This window comes from Falco cherrug, chromosome Z, assembly GCF_023634085.1.
Source record: "Falco cherrug isolate bFalChe1 chromosome Z, bFalChe1.pri, whole genome shotgun sequence".
Taxonomy (NCBI): domain Eukaryota; kingdom Metazoa; phylum Chordata; class Aves; order Falconiformes; family Falconidae; genus Falco; species Falco cherrug.
Window position 1 is genome coordinate 55,776,750 of NC_073720.1, and position 18,397 is coordinate 55,795,146.

At 41.7% G+C, this 18,397-nt stretch overlaps 1 protein-coding gene across 2 annotated transcripts in view; it reads right to left on the reverse strand.

Annotated features, from left to right (window-relative positions):
- CPLX1 (complexin 1) overlaps positions 1–18,397 on the reverse strand; it is a 115,851-nt gene that overhangs the window by 41,920 nt on the left and 55,534 nt on the right. For both annotated transcript variants that reach the window (XR_008730349.1, XM_055699679.1), the window contains exon 3: positions 2,168–2,343. Coding sequence is in view for 1 of the 2 variants with exons in the window: in XM_055699679.1 (XP_055555654.1) it covers positions 2,168–2,343 (176 nt within the window). In the remaining variant the exon portion in view is untranslated. The remainder of the gene's footprint in view (positions 1–2,167; positions 2,344–18,397) is intronic.

Consider the following 18,397-nt stretch of genomic DNA (forward strand, 5'->3'; position numbering starts at 1 on the left):
AAAACCAACTCCTTTCTACAGCTTTATCCATTTTTTCTGATTTTGTAGAAAACAGCTTTATCTTTCAAACACATACTACCTGGGATTATTCCCAGGAGAAAGAAAACCACAGGAAATTGAGCTCCTGTGTTTTCACAAGCTGGGTGCACTCTCCAAAGCAGGACTTCCTGTTGCTAATCTGAAAGATAACCCAGCACATCACTAGAAAAGCTGCAATCCAGAATTTCAATGGAGGTCAAGTAACATTCCTCCAAGTGTTCCTGTTTACTCTCTCTGCAGAGCCAGCCCTTTGCTATATCATCCAGGAGTCAACGCATTTCCAAGAGACTTAAGCAGCCAGTACCCAGCCTGACTCAGCAAAATCTAGGTAGCTGACAATATCCCAGGGAAATCCTCGTTGGCTGGTTGTTTCATTGAAACTCAGGCTGTATACATCCTACTCATGAATGCATGAATTCTAGTCTAGATCACCTTGGATTTGCAACAGAGGGCATCTTGGATTTTTCAGACACTTTCACAGCAGTTTGCCCAACAGCAAGAAAAATGCAGCAACCCCGTCTGCCTCTGGGAACATTTCAATGGTCTAGCAGAAAGATGGTGACAGATGAAAACGGGGCATTAGGCCCATCTGCCTTCAAGTCAGAAATTCATCATCTCTCCCGCACCCCCAATGTCTAATACAGACCTATGTCATTGCTTTGAAACAGTTCCACCTGTAAATATACATTAAACATATACCGCACACATTGATATGCTTATATTAATATATTACACTGTCTAGATATGTATTCATTAAATACATTATAAAACAACAAATATTGACCAGGTAGGGGTTCTTCATCTGTCTCTCTCTCTGCTAACTAACACCCTCTTTTAAATTATCATATGAATGCCTTTCTCTGGCAGTGTCACAGGCTGACAATTCCCTGTAAGTACGGTCTTTTCTTAGAAGCATACTCCCAAATTTCTTTATTTGCAGAACAATTCTTGATACTCTTTACAAGATGCACTATCCCACTGGAACAATTCATCCTTATCTGTGCTTCCCTCCTGAACCATAAGGATTAGGTCAGAAGTCTGACTCAGTGCAAACATAGTTTTGTTTATGGACAGTTGCTCTGAGCTCTGTGATAAGATCTTGAAGCTTTCTCCCTGACATATTCTTAGGGCACTGTAACGTGCTCAGAGGTAGGCACTGCAGAGGAAAGATCTCTCAAGACTTCCTCATTCTGTCTACAGGTATTTTCTATTGTTCTTTGGTATGTGATGTAAGTCAGCATACAGGCCTTCATTATCAGAAACCCCTTCTCCAACCATTACCCACATTTCTTTCAAAGTTATCTGAGTGCCAGGACCTCTTCCTATAAAATTAAGTTATTCTAAACAGACAGTTTTGACCCAGTCTTGAGGGTGAAGCAGTAAAACTACCTTCTCCCTCCACACATCAATCCCTAAAAGCTAAAGTATAGTAACAATAGCTTCAACTATCTTAAATTAAGCTCATTTCTCTACTAGACGTTTGTTTTGTATGTTTCTTTTCAATCTCATTCTGAACTCTCACAATTATTCCTTTCTTCCTTGTGCAAAATTACAAGATTACAAGAATCAACTTAAGTAGAAGAGAGTGCTTCTCAATGGTTAAGTCCCTCGGGTAAACGAAACGTGGTTTCTTTCAGATTAACGGCCTGTGAGTAGTAGAAGCCTAAATATGAAAAGTAGAGTAGATTTGTCCCATGTCACCTGTTAACACAAAGAAAGCTTTGGAAGCAATACAGAAGATACTTGGACTGTATCTCTCAGAAACACTGAATTATGCCTTTCTCACAAACCACAAATGCAAGCTTAGAAAGCACCTGCATGGGGACAGAGATGTCACTAACATTTAAAGTAGTGCAAGTAATTAACAGATGATGAGAAAACCAGGCATTTTTGTCCCCTTATCTTCACTCTCTTTTTCATCTTTGCAGAGGACTTATCTGTGTGGGAGGTATGTTTAAACAGGAACAGAGCTCGAGGGACAGTGCACAAGATTAGAAAGTTCAGTGTGGCAAAGTAATTGCCTGGCTCTATCCAGGTGCTCAGGGAACTGGTCACAAACCAGCTGAAAACTGCAGTTCTCCATGAGCATTATGAGTTACCTGGTCTGTGCTGAAAGCCAGATCCTTACCTTGTCTCGAATCCCTTGTCTCATAACTTCTCTTTCAGCCTCCATCTTGGCATATTTGGCTTTCCTTTCTTCTTCTTCTTGCCTGAGAGCTTCCTGTCGTTCCTCTTCTTTCTTGGCAGCATCTGGATCTTTCTCCTCATCCCCACCCAGCATCTTCCCCATGTCTTTGGTAGCCCCTAGAGAAAGCACATGAGAAAGTCAGCCCTGTAAGAATGTGGGAAAACCACCACAATGCCAGCGTCCTCCTTCCACACTCAGGACCTTATTTCACTTCTGCATCTGCAAAGGTTTCTCCTTCCACTGAGAAGGAAGCACACTCCACACAGAGGAAGGAGGTGGACAAAGTATCTTGCCTGACCAGGTGGGTTACCCGGCAATGGTGGGAGAAGCACAGAAGTAAGAGGAAGAGACCATCTCCGTACACTTGCATGATGGCAAAACAATTAGTTTGCAGTCCTGAGGGGGGCAAGCTGCCATCCACACAATGTTTTCACTCCATCAGCTCAGTAAAGTGAACTGAAGCTTGATTTTGAAGGGTCTTTAATGTTACAGGTAGATGATGCATCCAGAGAGAAATGACACCAGGGCTAGGAAAGGAATTTGAAATTTTGATTGCAGGGATGAGTAATCACAGGCTTAATTGTTGCCAGAAATTACACATCCCATGACAGGTAGGAGCACACAGCATTAGCAAACATTTGGAGTTGCTGATGATTTGTAGGCTTCTACCACGGATCAGAAAGAAGCAGCATCTCTGCATGTCTCTTGTCTACCCTTGGACACCACTGCCTCTAATGCCTAGTATCTAGGAGGGACCCTGGCTTGGCTTTGCCCTCTTTATACCGCTGCATGAATAGTGGTCCCAAATTTTCAGCCTATGTGTGACTCCTGAGCCAGCTCTTTGTTATTGTGAAAAACCCTTGCACAACCACGCAAATGGGGAGGCTTCTTATGCCCCTTTGTCCCCACAGGGCCGCATAAAGCCATTTACCCTGTATTTCAGAGGAACCTTTATTGGCAAATGGCTGGCAATCATCCAGCTGGGGAGGAAAGCAGGTGCCAGGGAAAGGGGTAGGGCATCTACTCTGGTGCATCATCACCATGGCACTGCAGGGCTGCAGCAGGATCAAGCATGGTTACATGGATGAAGTGAAGACATGTATCCTTTGGGAGTTGTGTCGGACTTTGTCTACATCATTTATGAAAGAAAGTACCTTCACTGTGGCAGAACACCGTAGGTTGCTGGTTACTGTCACAGAATGATACAACCATGGATTCATTTAGGTTGGAAAAGACCTTTAAGTTTATCAAGTCCAACGTTTAACCCAGGAATGGGTTGACCCAGTCTGAACCCAGGTCTTTAGTTCCTGGGTCAGGACAGCTTCAGACTGGCTCCTTGCTGAGGAGTTAATCCGAGATAGCCTTGTTGTAACACACATTCACATGCACATACGTGTATACACATTTAACAACTCTTGCCTTGCATAAAGCTAAGTCATCTGGTCTTTTCAAAGGCTAGGCTGGAAGGACACACTGTCAAAGTTCTTCCAAATAACTGTTGGCATTATTAGAGGCTAAGTGAAGGGAAAAGGTTTTCAGAACCCCCTTATCCCTCTCTTCTAAATTAGCTCTTCAGTGCGGCAACAGTGCAGAGGACTGTGTTTGCTCTGGCTTTCCACATCAGTACTTGGGATGGCAATGGTGGAACCTTGATTGTTACAGGAAGAAACAACTGCAACCTGTCAGAATAACTCCTCCTGAATTGCCCCAGAGATGACAGTTATCAGACTAACTACTGCCTCTAACAACTACCATGGAATTTGTTGAGAGGTGAGCAGATCCTGTGGCTTTTCCCCTCCACATTTCTTTTCCAGGTCACATGTTCTTCCAGAGTCCTAAATTGAAAGCAGTTCTGAATCCATCTCCCATGAAGAAGTATGGGGAAAACAATCATTTTAAGCCTGCCAAGATCTGGCTATTATAGGTGGGGTTTTTTTGCCGGCTGGGAAATAATAACAGTAAACATGACTGTCTCCATTCAGCTAGCTAACCACAAGCCTTTCGACACTTGCATCCTGTTGGGAAACCTGCGGATAAGAAAAGGACATAGGGACCCCCCAAAAAAAACCAGCTGGAATACTCATGGTCCCCAGCTACTGTCAGTCTTCCTCTACTGTCATTTTGCATCCTTCCTCTGCAGGGTCAGAGTAATACAGAGTGTCTTGCACTTTGAGGGCAAATTTACTCAGAGCATCTGGTGATTTCTTTCCTGGGATGCAAGGAAGGCTAATGGAAGGCTAACTGAAATTGTAAGCAATCTAGAATTTCATAGCAAGTGGAAAGGGAATGCAGACAAGTTGAGTACCACATCCCTATTGCAGGAACCTCCCTAAGCAGCCTTATTGCAGAACCTATTTGGGTTCAATATATCAAGTTAATCTCTTTGTAGCTTCTCTCCACTTAGAGCCATCCAGACAGTGTAATACACTAGCTACTTATGAAGCAGAATTCAGCAGCAGAAAGAGATTATTTCTTCCCCTGTAAGCACTACTTCTAGGCTATCACTGAGTTACAATATCAGCTCAGCTCATCATGTAAGGATTGAAATTGTGTAGACTTTCTTTTATCTCTTAGACAAGACCAAGATTTTGAGTGCTTCAGGCAGTTGATTTTGCAGCTATTCAGCACACAGGACACCTACAAGCACAAGAACACAGTTTCAGGAATCTCACAGACTCTCTTAACTCACCACTGATTTCAAAGTTGCTTTCTAAATGTGCAGAAAGCTGCACTGTGGTATCACTGTTAACTGACTGGAAGCAAAAGTTTACACTACATTTTAACTTTGATCTCTTGTGTTACTTCTGGTATAGAAAAGCTTTTTTTTTCTGTCTCATTTGTTCTTCATCCTAAATTTTAGGCTTTGTTTTTAATGTTCCCTGGATAACAGTTTCTGGTTTTAACAGTTCAGCAGTGGAGGCCCCAGAGAATTCATTTGCATGCAACTGAGATGCTGCAGTTACAGGCACAAGCAGAAGGGAAGAGCAGAAGTTCTGTCCTTAAGCCTAATTTTGAAGCTTCCAAGGAAGCAGAGGGGAAGGACACACTTACTGAATCTGTTCATATGATATGCCTGGGTCTTTTTGTCTTCTTTCACACCCCAATCATAACACCTACCTTGACATGAAGAGAAGGCAGACAACACCAAAGTAATCACTGATCAGTAACGAGCTTCAATCAACATTAATTCCAACATCTCTAGACAAAGCCACAGGAAGAACACAGAAGTGGCTAAAGCTCTAGGACAACATGTGCAAGTTTTCACCTTTCCGGCTATAATAAACAGCCCTGTCCCTGAAGGATAAAAAACTTTGGTAAGGGAAAACATCTCAGACATGGTTTGTTTAGAAGGCAAGTGCCACAGCAGGCATTTCAAACTAGTATTCATTCCCTTCATCCATATGGGCTGAAGAATGAGGCAATATAGGTGTTAAGACAAGTAACTATGAGTGCACTTAAGACACATTTCCATGGGAGGCTTGTTGGTTTAAGCTGTCAACAGCCGTCTGAAAAACAGTATTTTAGATGTTTGGGAACGTGTGGGACACATTCCCTAGTGAAACAGCTGGAAAGCAGGTCAGCTGTCCAGAAAGCAGTTTTGCAGTAAAGGCCTTGGGATCCTGGTGGAAAAGCTGACCATAAGAAGGCAATGCATCCTTGCAGCAAAGAAGGTCAACAGCCTCCTGGGCTGTATTAGGAGGAGTGTTGCCAGCAGAACGAGGGATCCCTCACTTCTACTTAGCCTTGATGACACCAAATTTCAGAGTGATGTGTCCAGTTCTGGGCTCCCAGACACAAGAGAGATATGAATCTACTGGAGTGAGCCACTTAAGGGCCATGAAGACAATTAGGAGACTTCAGGATCTTTTATATGAGGAGAAGGTGAGAGCTGGGACTGCTTAACCCAGAAAAGAGAAGGTTCAGGACATCTCAGAAGTGTGTGTAGATATCTGATAAAAGGGAATGAATGAGAGGGAGTCAGACTCTTCTTTCTGGTGCCCAGTGACAGGAGAAGAGATAATGTGTATGGGGAATCCCATTTAATACAAGAAAAAAAAAAAAAAAGTGTTGCAGACAGAGGCTGTGGAGTCTGTCTGTGGAGATACTCAAAACTTCATAGACCCTGAGCAGCCTGCTGTAGGATGCTCTGTTTGAGAAGGGGATTGGACTAGATAGCCCCTGTGCATCCCTGCCAACCTCAGATATTTTGTGACTCTGTGAGACCTCACAAATAAGTGGTTTAAATGGCAACAGAAAGTGACTGAAGTGAGTTTGGCAAGGAAGAGGGTGAAAAGCACATACCAAAACACATCCTACATCTGAACTGAAGGAAAGTAAATTCTTAAACTGCCTGACCTCTGTCACAGGAGCACCACTTCCTATGACCTAAGTCTTCAATAGCTGACTGACATCAATCCAGCTTTCACACAGAAAACAAAACTCACAGAATTAGCTTGCAGGAGCAATGCTCAATTTGTTACTTGTTGAAAAAAAATCTGCTTAATATTAACATGCAAAGTTATTTGCCACAAAAGCTACACAGAAAAGGATTAGGATTTTTAAGGATGAGTTACAGAAAAAGATTAGTAGAAACGTCTTGGGCATTCTTAATTAAGCAAAGCATGATGGAAATTTGCACACATCATTGCTTCAGGTAAGGTAATTAAGTGAAATCAGAAGAATTTCTTTTGCACAAATCTCATTTCATATTGCAAAAAAATAGCATCCCATACCTGTCTTTCAGGAGGGCTGAATATGTGTGTGCATAGATCTCAGAGGATGTTGCAGAAGCTTGCCCTCTTAATCACAGGTGTCAGAGGAAGGAACAAGAAGTTTACCTGAAACAGGCATGCCCTGAAGAAATTTTGCAGGGTTTTTTTGGTATTACTATTCGTGGCTGAGCCATATTTAGATCAAACAGACAGGATAACTGATCTCTCAGAGTTTCTAAACCACAGCATGATTTTTATCACTTCGTCATAACAATTTGGAGCTAATCAGATAGCACTGTCCTGGAGCAGGAATGGGTCACTCATTTTTGCAGCATTACTTCAGAACTAGAACTAAGAATGTTTTATTGGTACCAATGGAGAGAGACCTTTTTCATCAAGGCCATAATGTAAAGCTTATGTCTGGTATACAAGAAATCCTTTCCCCATTTTAAGGCACATGAAAAGGTGAATTTGCTATTAAGAAAAAAGCCTTATAACAATCATTATGGGACTCCTTACTCTGTCCAGAAGTCAAGACATTTAATTGCTAATTTGTCAGGAAAGGTTAAGCTGGTGTTTGTATGAAGACTTCACTGAGCAAAGCAATTTCATATGGAAATTTTCCCCCAATATGAATCATATCTAAAAGAATCAGATTTGTTCAAGTGTTTTTATCCAAAATCCTTAGATACTAGAGATGCTTTCAAATTATTCCCCCTGGCTGCTGTGACATAAACTTTGTCCTCTGTTGCAGCCAAAATACACACCAATAGGTGAGATTATTTTAGACAAAATACAAATTAAACTTCCGTTCCCCTTGTCCTCAAAATGTGGAGCTATATTTCCAACATGTCTACCTTCTTCCAGCAAAGTCATTACATCTGCTGGTTACACCTGAATCAAATAGACTGGCTGCGAGAGCAGTTCTCACTACCAGGGTGAAATCCAGTTCCCAACAGCAATGGCTAGATTCAAGTTTCTGCTCAGAGATGTATCCATGTGTGATTGGTACCTGGCTTCCCATTACAGCAACTGGAAGCCCACTGCAACCTTCCATTGCCTCTGTCTACTGCTTAAGAGACAGGTTTCCTACAGAGCCTGAATCACAGCCCAGGAAATCAAGGCCAAAGCTGCCTCAAGCTTCAGGTAAAGCACAGTCAACCTCCGGTGAGTTTTGGTGAGTTTGCATACCTATTTGCTGTGTCAATACCTCATGTAGACTCCCTGGCCTATGTGTTTTATACAGCAGGATTCATCTCCATCTATTCTGATCTAGCAAACAGTCAGCAAAACGTCACGCTGAGATCCAGATTTATATACACATCTTAGTCAGAAATAGAGTAAAACCCCCAAACTACAGTCTACAGGAACTGAAGGGGGCAGGGATGAGTGTAACTCTCCCTGGCATAAAATACAGACAAGAAACAGCAGGCTCCCAAACACGTTATGTTTGGACAGCAATCCCATTTTAATGCACTTCCTTTCACCTTTAAGCAAGAAAAAGGTGTTTCCAGCACATCACCAACTTCCCCTGCAGCTAAGACAAAGTGATAGATGAATGATCACTAAAAGGTATTTTATAAAGAAGCTAGTTCAGTCTCAAATAAAATGGAAAGTACTGAGTATGTGTTCTACAGAGAGACCTAACCCACCGATCTCTAGAAGTCGGATTTTTCAGTGCTATGCACTTCCATTTTATAATGCCTTGCAAAATCAATTGAATCATCCATGAGTTTTTCTGCCTCCCAAAAATGAAACAGCCCCAAACTTACTACCCAAAGCTCATTATCTTGTAGACAAATAACTCCTGAAACTTTGTTTAAATCCAGCAGGAATGTAAATTTTCCCTCTTAGGACTGGGTGAAAATGAAACAATGGCTTTGAGATTTCTAGCAACCACATGGGCCAAACAGGAAGGAGCAAAGAGCAGTCAATGATGGATGGGCTGAACAATCTTATTTTTGTCTTTCACTCTGAGAGTTGTTGACATTACAAGATGGCTTCGATGACTTACACTTCCCCATAGTTTTTTGTATCACTCTTCTTTGAAAACAAGACCAGGCAAGAACAAGCAAACTGAGCTTTTCAGGATCTCTGCCCAGGAAGAGCTCCTATGCTCCGTTCTCTTCTAAGTCTTATGGTCTGTATATTATGAGCTTTTCTGATATGCCCTGCTGCCTCTCCTTTCTTAAGTGTCCCCATCTGTAAAGCAGCAATGAACCTAGATGCCAATCTCACTTTGACAATCTCACAAGACTTTGTGTTCCACACACAATGTAAGGCTGCTCCTATTTTCTTACTTTTTTTGAGTTAGTTTCCATCAGGTGATGCCTGTTTCAATGCAGGGTTTGGTACAACCCAATAGGGAGTTATCAGAGTTGACATGAGCGAACAAGGTTACACTTTGCATAATCCAAAATCACTAAATCCAGAACAGGGCAGACTAGGGCCAGCACAAGGACCCTTTACTGCATGGAAAATTTTTTCTTGTCAAGGATGAGATCAAAATAACTCATCCACAAAGAACCAGTAAATGCTGTCAGCTGGTTGGAATAAAGGTGCTGGCTTTTCCACACCACTGGGGCAGCTTGGTTGTCTGCCTGGTCTTTCCATCCCATTGACAAAAGTGGGAAGGGCAGAGAGGGATCTGGAATATAGGCCATCATACCTGTTTTGGAAGCAAAAGTCTTCCTTATATGAATACAAAACAATGCTTTTAGGAATGTTTTGGAAACTAAAGAGTACTGCTTCATGCTTGCTATAGAAAGCTGTTTTCCTGCAAATGTTTGTACATTTCTTCAGTGATAAGAACACAGATGCCTCTACTATCTGCCTCCTGCTCCTTCCACTGGCAGATAAAGGTGTGGGGTCTTTTCCTTCTGCAGTTTTATTAGCCACCAGATTGCTATTTTCCATCAAAAAAGTAAATGCCACATCAATCCTTTCAGGTGAAAAAAAGCCCTGACTTCCTCCTGTTAATTTTAATAAAAATACAACAGCCCTTCAGGAGAGCATCACATGATATTCCAAAGTGGTACTTGCGTGAATGAAATAGGGTATTTATACATTAGTACTGAACAGCTCCAAAGGAACAACCACAATTTATTAATTAACTATAACTACAGACCTACTGAAGTGCATTACCAATTTCCCTTTCATAAACAAAGAACCGATGCCAAGTTAACTTGAGGAGCTCACTTAAGAAATCACAAATGGCACAGAAAATGGCATTGTTCTGGTCTTTTTGGCACAGTGGGGACCTCTGAGAAGGATTATTAGCATTGTATTAAATGAAGAAATTCTTAATGAAGTTCAAAGCTCAAAACAGACAGGAACTCTTTCACTGTTTGCTTTTCCATATCCATGCAGCACAAGTGTCTTGCACAACTGAGAAGGTGCACATTTATACACATTTCTGCTCCCTGAGCCAGTCTATGGTTTTAGGCTTATTTCCAGGTCAGTGGGATGCCTATCCCTTTCAGTGTCAAGTCTTCCGAGATACCACAGAAAAATAATATTGGAAGGATCTTGGTGAGGTCCATCTGAACATATTAAGTGTTGAGCCATGGATCACAGGTACTGTGCAAGTTATGTGGTGGCAGAACACAAATGGCCAAGACGAAGGAGCAGAAAAGGAACACTCAAAGCTTCAGTTTAGTTTGTTTATAAATGAACACTGTTGAGGAAAAGTTGCACAGGAAGGTATAAATTTGGGTTTTTTTATTTTGTTCCTTTTCCCCACACACTAAATTGTTAGATTACCTTCCAGATAAACGAGAATGCAAGACACCAGCCTGGTATATCCCTTGCCCCAAGGATCAGTCTAATGCTATTCCTGTCAGCCTTTTGTCTGACTGCTGTCAAAGGATTGTAGAATCGAAGACAAAACAGTGAATAAAGCTGTGGCCACTGTAATACTCATCACATAGCAATACAGACATGGTCTGCTTTCAGTCTTTTTGTTTTTCCTCTATCTCCTTTTTCCAGGTTGTTGGTTGGCTTGCTTTTTTCTCAGAATCTGTAGTAATTCCCATTCCTTGGCCTGGTAGAATTCACTGACTCAGTTCTTTCTGTTCTCTGAGTGCTTATGCTGGAATCTCAAATATTCCTTACCATCAGCTAATCAGAAAAGATACGGTCTGTGGATACCCAGTACCTAGAACAAAGGCTTCACTGAGACCCGTCCTATGTAACAGATAGCAAGACAAACAGATCGAGGTGATAATAAGAAGTTATTCACAGAATCAGCACTATGACAAGACACTAAGTGATCATTTGGGTGATCAAGACTTTAGGGTGATTATCAGTACAATATCTATTCTCCATCTTTCCTTCTTCCAGATTCTGGGATTTTTTACCACACCTCAGTCTGTGTTCAGGCTTTAATGCCATAAACTTTCAAGTCTTGCCATTCCCTGTGCCTTCTTCAGAAAAGGGTCCTAAAAAAGCAGGTTTTGCTCTGGCTGTCCATGTTTAGACATATAACTCTTTATTTTACTGTCCTTGGGGACCTTTACTTCAGCCATTCCCCTTCCTCAGACCCCAGCTTTCTCTGCCTCTGGTATTTTACTTCTTTCTTTCTCTCTCTCATACTGTATCCAGCCAGACAAACTGCATTGCTCAGAGGTCATCTTGTTGGGAAATAAACTGGTAAATTGAGGAAACTCTGTGTAAAGGTACTTGAAATATTTAAGAACATTTGAAGGTATTTGGAATTCCAGCTATTTGGAAACAAATGCCTCTTCTCACCACTATGGTAATATTACATTTCCTTTACACACCCTAAGGCAGACTTTAGAGGCTGATGTCGAACGGCCTTTTTCAAACTTGGTACAAATCCACGTGGAGGCCCACAGAACTTCCTAGAAACTATTTTTCCCCACATTTTTCTGAGATAGCAGTAGGTTCTAACATGTGCAAGAGCAATGTTTCACCCTGCAGATGGGTATTAAAGCCCAATAGGTGAGGTAGATAGCCATGTTAACAGAACATAACGATTTTCCTACTTTACAAGCTACTGGAGAGCCTCCTTTGACAGACAAAAGAAAGTACTATTTTTGGAGCAAGACCCTGCCAGCCTCTTCAGCATAATTTCTTTTGCTAAAATCTTAATCTCTATGGTTCTTGCTCTGTGAAGTCTCCATGTCTGCACAGTGACGATTTTTCTCTAACTACGTAGAGATGTACAGTACTTGCACACAAAACAACATCTAATCTGAATGGTACTTGTGCGATTTTGCAACAAGTAGTTAAGTTCCTCTTCTGTTTTCTCTTTCTAGCTTACAATTATCAATTCATGTATTTAAGTGAATTCTTCAGTTAATATATGATTTATTCCTTTCACTGGTGCTAAGTCCTTTTTATACTGCTTTAGCTAGAACAATAAAGTTGCCTATGTAATGCATGTAGAGAAATAATTTTCAGGTGACATTCATCTGACCTGATCTCAGACCCAGAGTGGCACTATCCTGGACATATGAGGCTTTCTCTTCTTCTTCATAGAATCATTTAGGTAGGAAAAGGCCTTTAAGATCATAGAGTCTAACCTTAAACCTAACACTGCCAAGTCCATCACTAAACCATGTTCATAAGCGCAATGTCTACACATCTTTTAAACACCTACAGGGATGATAATCCCACCACTTCCCTGGGCACCCTCTTTCAATGCTTCACCACCTTTTTAGTGACAATTTTTTCCTAATATCCAATAGAAAGCACCTCTAGCATAACTTGAGGCCAATTCCTCTTGTTCTGTCACTTGCTATTTGGGAAAATAGGCTGATGCCCACCTTGCTACAACCTCCTTTCTGGTAGTTCCTGAAAGCAATAAGGTCCCCCTGAATGTCCTTTTCTCCAGACTAAACAACCCCGGTTCCCTCAGCTGCTCCTCAAAAGACTTCACACCATTCACCAGCTTTGTTGCTCTTCTCTGGACACGCTCCAGCACCTCTACGTCCTTCTTGAAGTGAGGGGCCAAAAACTGAACGCACTATTCAAGCTGTGGCCTCACCAGTGCCAAGCACTGGGGAACGATCAATGTCCTTTTCCTGCTGGCCACACTATTTCAGATACAAGCCAGAATGCTACTGACCTTCTTGGCCACCTGGGCACACTGCTGGCTCATATTCAGCTGTCTGTTGATGAATAGACACAGGCTCTTTTCCACCAGGCAGCTTTCTGGCCACTCTTCCCCAAGTCTGTAGCATTACATGGGGGACGCCGCACTTATCCTTGTTGTTTGTTACTGGTTTTGTTTGGGGGTTTTTAATTGCCAGTAAGAACTTCCATTTCATGACAAACTAGAAACAACCACTGGGCTAATACCTATTTGTTACTCAGAATGACCTGATAAGGCTTTTTCCAGGTTGAAGCAGGTACTGCATTTTACAATCAATTTGTGAAAGATGCCAAACACCGTTGATGGCCTATCAGTGGTATCTCATTTGCATGCGTCAGAGTCAGTGTTCGTACCTTGTATTGTGCTGTGCACATTCAGTTTAGTATACTTAATATTTTTAAGCAGTGAAAGGTTCACTTCAGTTGATTCATTAGCTTGCAGACCTCCTCTGCTGTAAAAAATAAAAGCACTTCCTAGCTGAAATAGCTTATACTCCCTGATGGACGTTCATTCATTCCCTTTCTGCTTTGTGGCTCTTGTGAAGCCTATAAGGCAGCATGAACCATTATGTTCTGATACGTAAGTGTATTGTATGCCAAACAGCTACTAACATCATAAGATGACACCATTTAATGTCAGGAACTACAAGATGGTGGCACATGACGAGATGATTGAGAGGAACATGCATTGTAAATGTGGGAGGACAGAAGCTGCGGGAAGGTTATCTTCTGCCTCTGATGTGGGGGTAAGGTTTTGCAGGAGAAAGAAACCTTGTACTAGTAGAGGTGTCTTGGTACAGTCTGCTGCATTTTGGTTTTGAAAGGTTAAAAAAGTCTCAGTTCCACATATATACACATCTCACATTCTGCACGAGACTGGTTTCTTTTTAATCTGAGTGCATCGTTCTTCAACACACAAACCACAATGAAGCACTTTTACTATTGCCTTTAGACACACAGGCCCTTATGAAAGGCTGACTGTTACTTCAGTCACTGGTAAAAGTAATACTTCTGGATTATTACTTTTATATTATATATAGTGTATATATATATGATATAATATAAAATATATTTTTATATTATATTATAATAATACTGTCCGGATAAACACTGAGCTTACTTAAGAAGGTCCTATTGAAGATGAGAAAACTGTCTCAAAGATTACAGTTTTTCTGCAATATTTTAAACATAATTTATATTCCAGCATTTTTATAAAAGGCTCTTCTTTGGTGTGCATATGTGTTCAAGTAGCACACCTGCAACTCTAACCCTGACATACAAGGCAACATCTCATGATGCATAGGTAAAGCTCAGTGTAAGCAAGGCCAATGTGTCTAGGTTAGCCTGACCCAAAAAGATGCCTTGGGTTGAGGACATAACATTAGTCAAACCCAGCTAGCTCATCACCTTACTGGCCCAGATAATTCTAAAGCTAAAATTTAGACTTTCACTCCCACATGCTTCAAGCAGATATTTTCACAGATTATCTTGAAGGAGCATTTTCCCTTTCCCATCCCACACTGATGCCTGTGTCCACTGCTGAAGAGTACCAGGTCATGAGTCTTCAAGGTCCTGCAGCTGTGCAAGGGGCCAGGAGGAGATACATTGGTTCCTGAGACCAACACACACAGCAGGCAGGTTCCTGAGCTTCCTTTTAAAACTTAGCTCTTGCCAGTTAAATCCAGGTAGCGGAAGGAAAAAAACAAAAGGCTACTGGCATGGAGGGGCATTAAATGCTACTTCCTGTGTGGACTTCTGTGTTCCAAGTTACTCAGATTATACCAGTTACCTTCAAAACATTTTGCTAGCACCAAATTCAGATGCATTTGTCTAATAGTATTAAGGGCAAGAAAACATTTAAAAAAAAAATAATCACAAAATAAAACCAAACCAGAAGACCAGATATTTTAGCAAGATGTAATGGCTGCCTCAGTTGCCTCCTCAGTGGCTGGGTGGGAGATTATTAACTGTTGTTCCCCGCAGCAGATTTCTCAGGAACGTATGTCTCCTTGAAGGACACCCCTGTAGGAGCCTATCAGCAGGAAGAATTGGCACTGGGACTAACCATGAGCTAAACCATCACTGAAACACAACATCCTCCCACAGAAAAGTTCCAAAGGGAATGCAGTCAAATCTTCAATAATCATTACAAGCCTTTCCCACACAGTTGAGTTCTTCTGATGAGATACCATTGTGAACCTCTTCATAGCAGCAAGAGGTGTTTAAAGAGCTGTAATATACTCTAATTAGTGAAATTACTTACCTGTCAGAAAAGATAGGAACTCCTTAGAAATAATTAATGCACCTTCACGTATTTTCTTAATGTACTTCAAGAAATGTAGGTGCTTGATAACAGCAGCATAGCAAGGCACTGGTGCTTTGATGCTTCTTGGCAGCTACAGTGCTAGCAGTGGGGTGGTACTATACCAAACAGAGGAACATGTTCTGTGGAATGGGCTGTTACTCAAATTAGGTGCTTGTAAACCTCAGCTTATTGCATACAATCAAGTTCTGCTTGAAGAAATGTTAACATATTTTCTGTCAGTGATTTGTCACACCTTCTCAAGCCTGAAGGTCAGTAGGTAGGCTGTGAGTAGAAAAGACAGAGTTTTCATGAGAGGCTGTGGAACTTCCATAGTCAAGAAATAACAGCGATGGCAGACACACTACACCCAGAAAGAAACTTTAAATTTGGTTTGCTCTCAGCAGTTTCTTCATACACCCACAGACAGAAACATAACATATATGCTCACACACACACAAACATTGTATCTGCTAGCCAGACTAGTTCTCTCTTCTCTCTGCAGCTTGGGCTATTTCAGCTCAATGTGGGCGTTTCATCTAGGATGCAGCACTGATGAAAAATAAATAAACCCCCAAACAGACAAATCTATCTGGAAGGAAAAATTTAAACAGTCAAAGGCGAAGTGTGCCTCCAGAACTTTCAGAACAGAAGCTATCAAAAGCTGTTACCTTCCCTCAATATTTTCTTATTTTTTTAAAAAAAGAAATTGCTTCAGAGATGTGACTTCTGCAGTCATCCATGTCATAACCCCAACAGGCTTATTAACAGATTTGACATCATTTGAGGTGATGTAACTCTTTGGTAATGCTGAAAAGTTTCTTGGGCAAAAGGAGTTCTGTGGCACCTTTCACAATCCATATCCTTGCAGAGCACTACCAAAGCTGGCCCAGAGTCAGCAAAAGGGTGCACACACACATCCCTGCGGCACAGGAACAGTATAATTTGCAGTGTCTTTTGCATAGAGGTGCAAATGAGAAGTCCCAGGCTGCAAGGGCTTCCTTTGGTGAAATGGAGGCAAAGGAGTGTGTTTTCAGTTTCACATGAGGTGAAGCCCTGCACCTGCACTGAGTGACTTCTCACCCAGGAGTCTCTGTGTCACCTGCTCCAGAGCTTTAGGTCATTCCTTCCACTTGAGCATGCAGTCCTGCCTACATCCCACCAGCACTCGTGCCCAGTCTGACCTTTCCCTGCCACTCATCCCTGGCCTTGTCCATTGCTGTGGCTTGAGGGAGCCACCTCCATATTAGTGTTAGGCTGCATATGCTGTCCTGGCAAGGAAACCCTGAAGATGCTCACAGCCCATTCTCACCTCCTGTTTCCCACTGGCTTTGATTCACAATGTTGTGTTACAGAAGTAGCACAGCCTGAACGGCCTGCAGCCTCACAGCCTTGCCGGGGGGCAACCGTGGAACTGCAGGACAAAGGATTTCCGAAACGGTTGACAACGTGCTGCCACCTGCAGGCAGGCTCAGAAAGCAGCACTGGGTATCCCAGTCTGCTGAAACAGTCGTGCAGCGGATAAACTTGCTTTTCTAGGCACATATCTCCATGATTTAGAGCTATTAGCAACTGTAGACAGAATCAGTCCATGAAAGAACTAGCACATTCTGCCCAATGTTTTCTAAACACTGCAGCCTGTCTAACGGCCTTGGGTCTGGTTGTTACTATGGAACTTAGCAAGATGGTTGCCTGACCTTTTCAAGAATTCCATGCAGGTCACTAAAAGCACTACCTTCAGAAAACTGAAAAAATGAAAAATATCTCCAAAAGGTGAAGAGGAAGCAACGCTGGAGCAGTTGGAACCTGCTCAGCTGAAAGCTTTCAGGAGACCTGAGATGCCAAAACTCTGTCATGAGAAATAAAGAACTGGTCTCTTTCAGCCTAAGACATATGGCTTTATTTGTAAAAAAGTAATAAAAAAATCACAACAGCAAGGCATTCATTAACGTATTACATTGTTCCATATATTAAGAGAGTGGAAGTGCAAATGGAAGCCCGAAAATACATTTTAAGAACTACAGAATAAAAAAATAAAACAAGAGAAGTAATTCTCTTAATGTCTAACAAAGTTCACTGAACATGTTGTTCATGCTTCAAGTCTAATAATTAGGTAAGATGTATGAGGTTATTCTCAAAACTCTCATTGTAGGATTATTCTGTGGTGATTGTATCTCTCCTACAAATCTTAAATTTTTTGTCCTGGCAAGGAGGAGATTCAGTATGAAAAGTCTGATCTGCAAGTTCTTTGAAGTCTGTATTCATTGAAGAGAGACCTGAAAAAGTTGCCTTCACCAGCATGTAGCTAAAGAGTGTTGGAGTCTGGATCTCTATGCCTCCTTGCTCAGTAAACACAGCTTCTGCATATGACCTGGCTGTTGTCTCTTTTCACATGCACCATGCTCTGGTTTATTCTTTAGGGTTGATTAACACAACTCTGAACTACACATCACTATCATCTTCCTTTCTATCATGGTGACTTTACACTTTATGTGTTTCGAGACTCTCATACACAGTCTGCAACTCAGGCATTTGAACACCTCAACAAAAAAAGCTTTGCCATTTTTCGCTGACTGTGAGCAGTAAATCTACTCTGACATCCAGAACATCCTCTCTCACGACTTAGAACACCCCAAGGCAAGTTCATTTCCTCCAAATATCTGGAAAGAGCAAGAAATATCTTCTACTCCCAAACCAATGAATGTAGCATTTCTGTTGCACACGTTCCTACCCTGGAGGTAGGCCTTTTTTCATCCCAGCATATGTGATTCTGGGCCCTGCAGACCCCAATGAGTAACACCCTCAAGACAAAGGCTGCTCTTTCTTTTTATATTAAAGAAATAGATTTGTAAGACAGACTCTAAGGTAGGTTTTCAAATTTGCTGACAAATATAAGGACACTCCAGCTATCTGACAGTACTGAAGTTTGTACCATAGGCTGCTCTGAGGATGCCAAGATGAAGCCGTCTCCCTTTTCCAAAGCAAGAGTCATGAACGTAGCTTGTGTAAGAAAGATCCATACGGCCACCTGAAGCACCA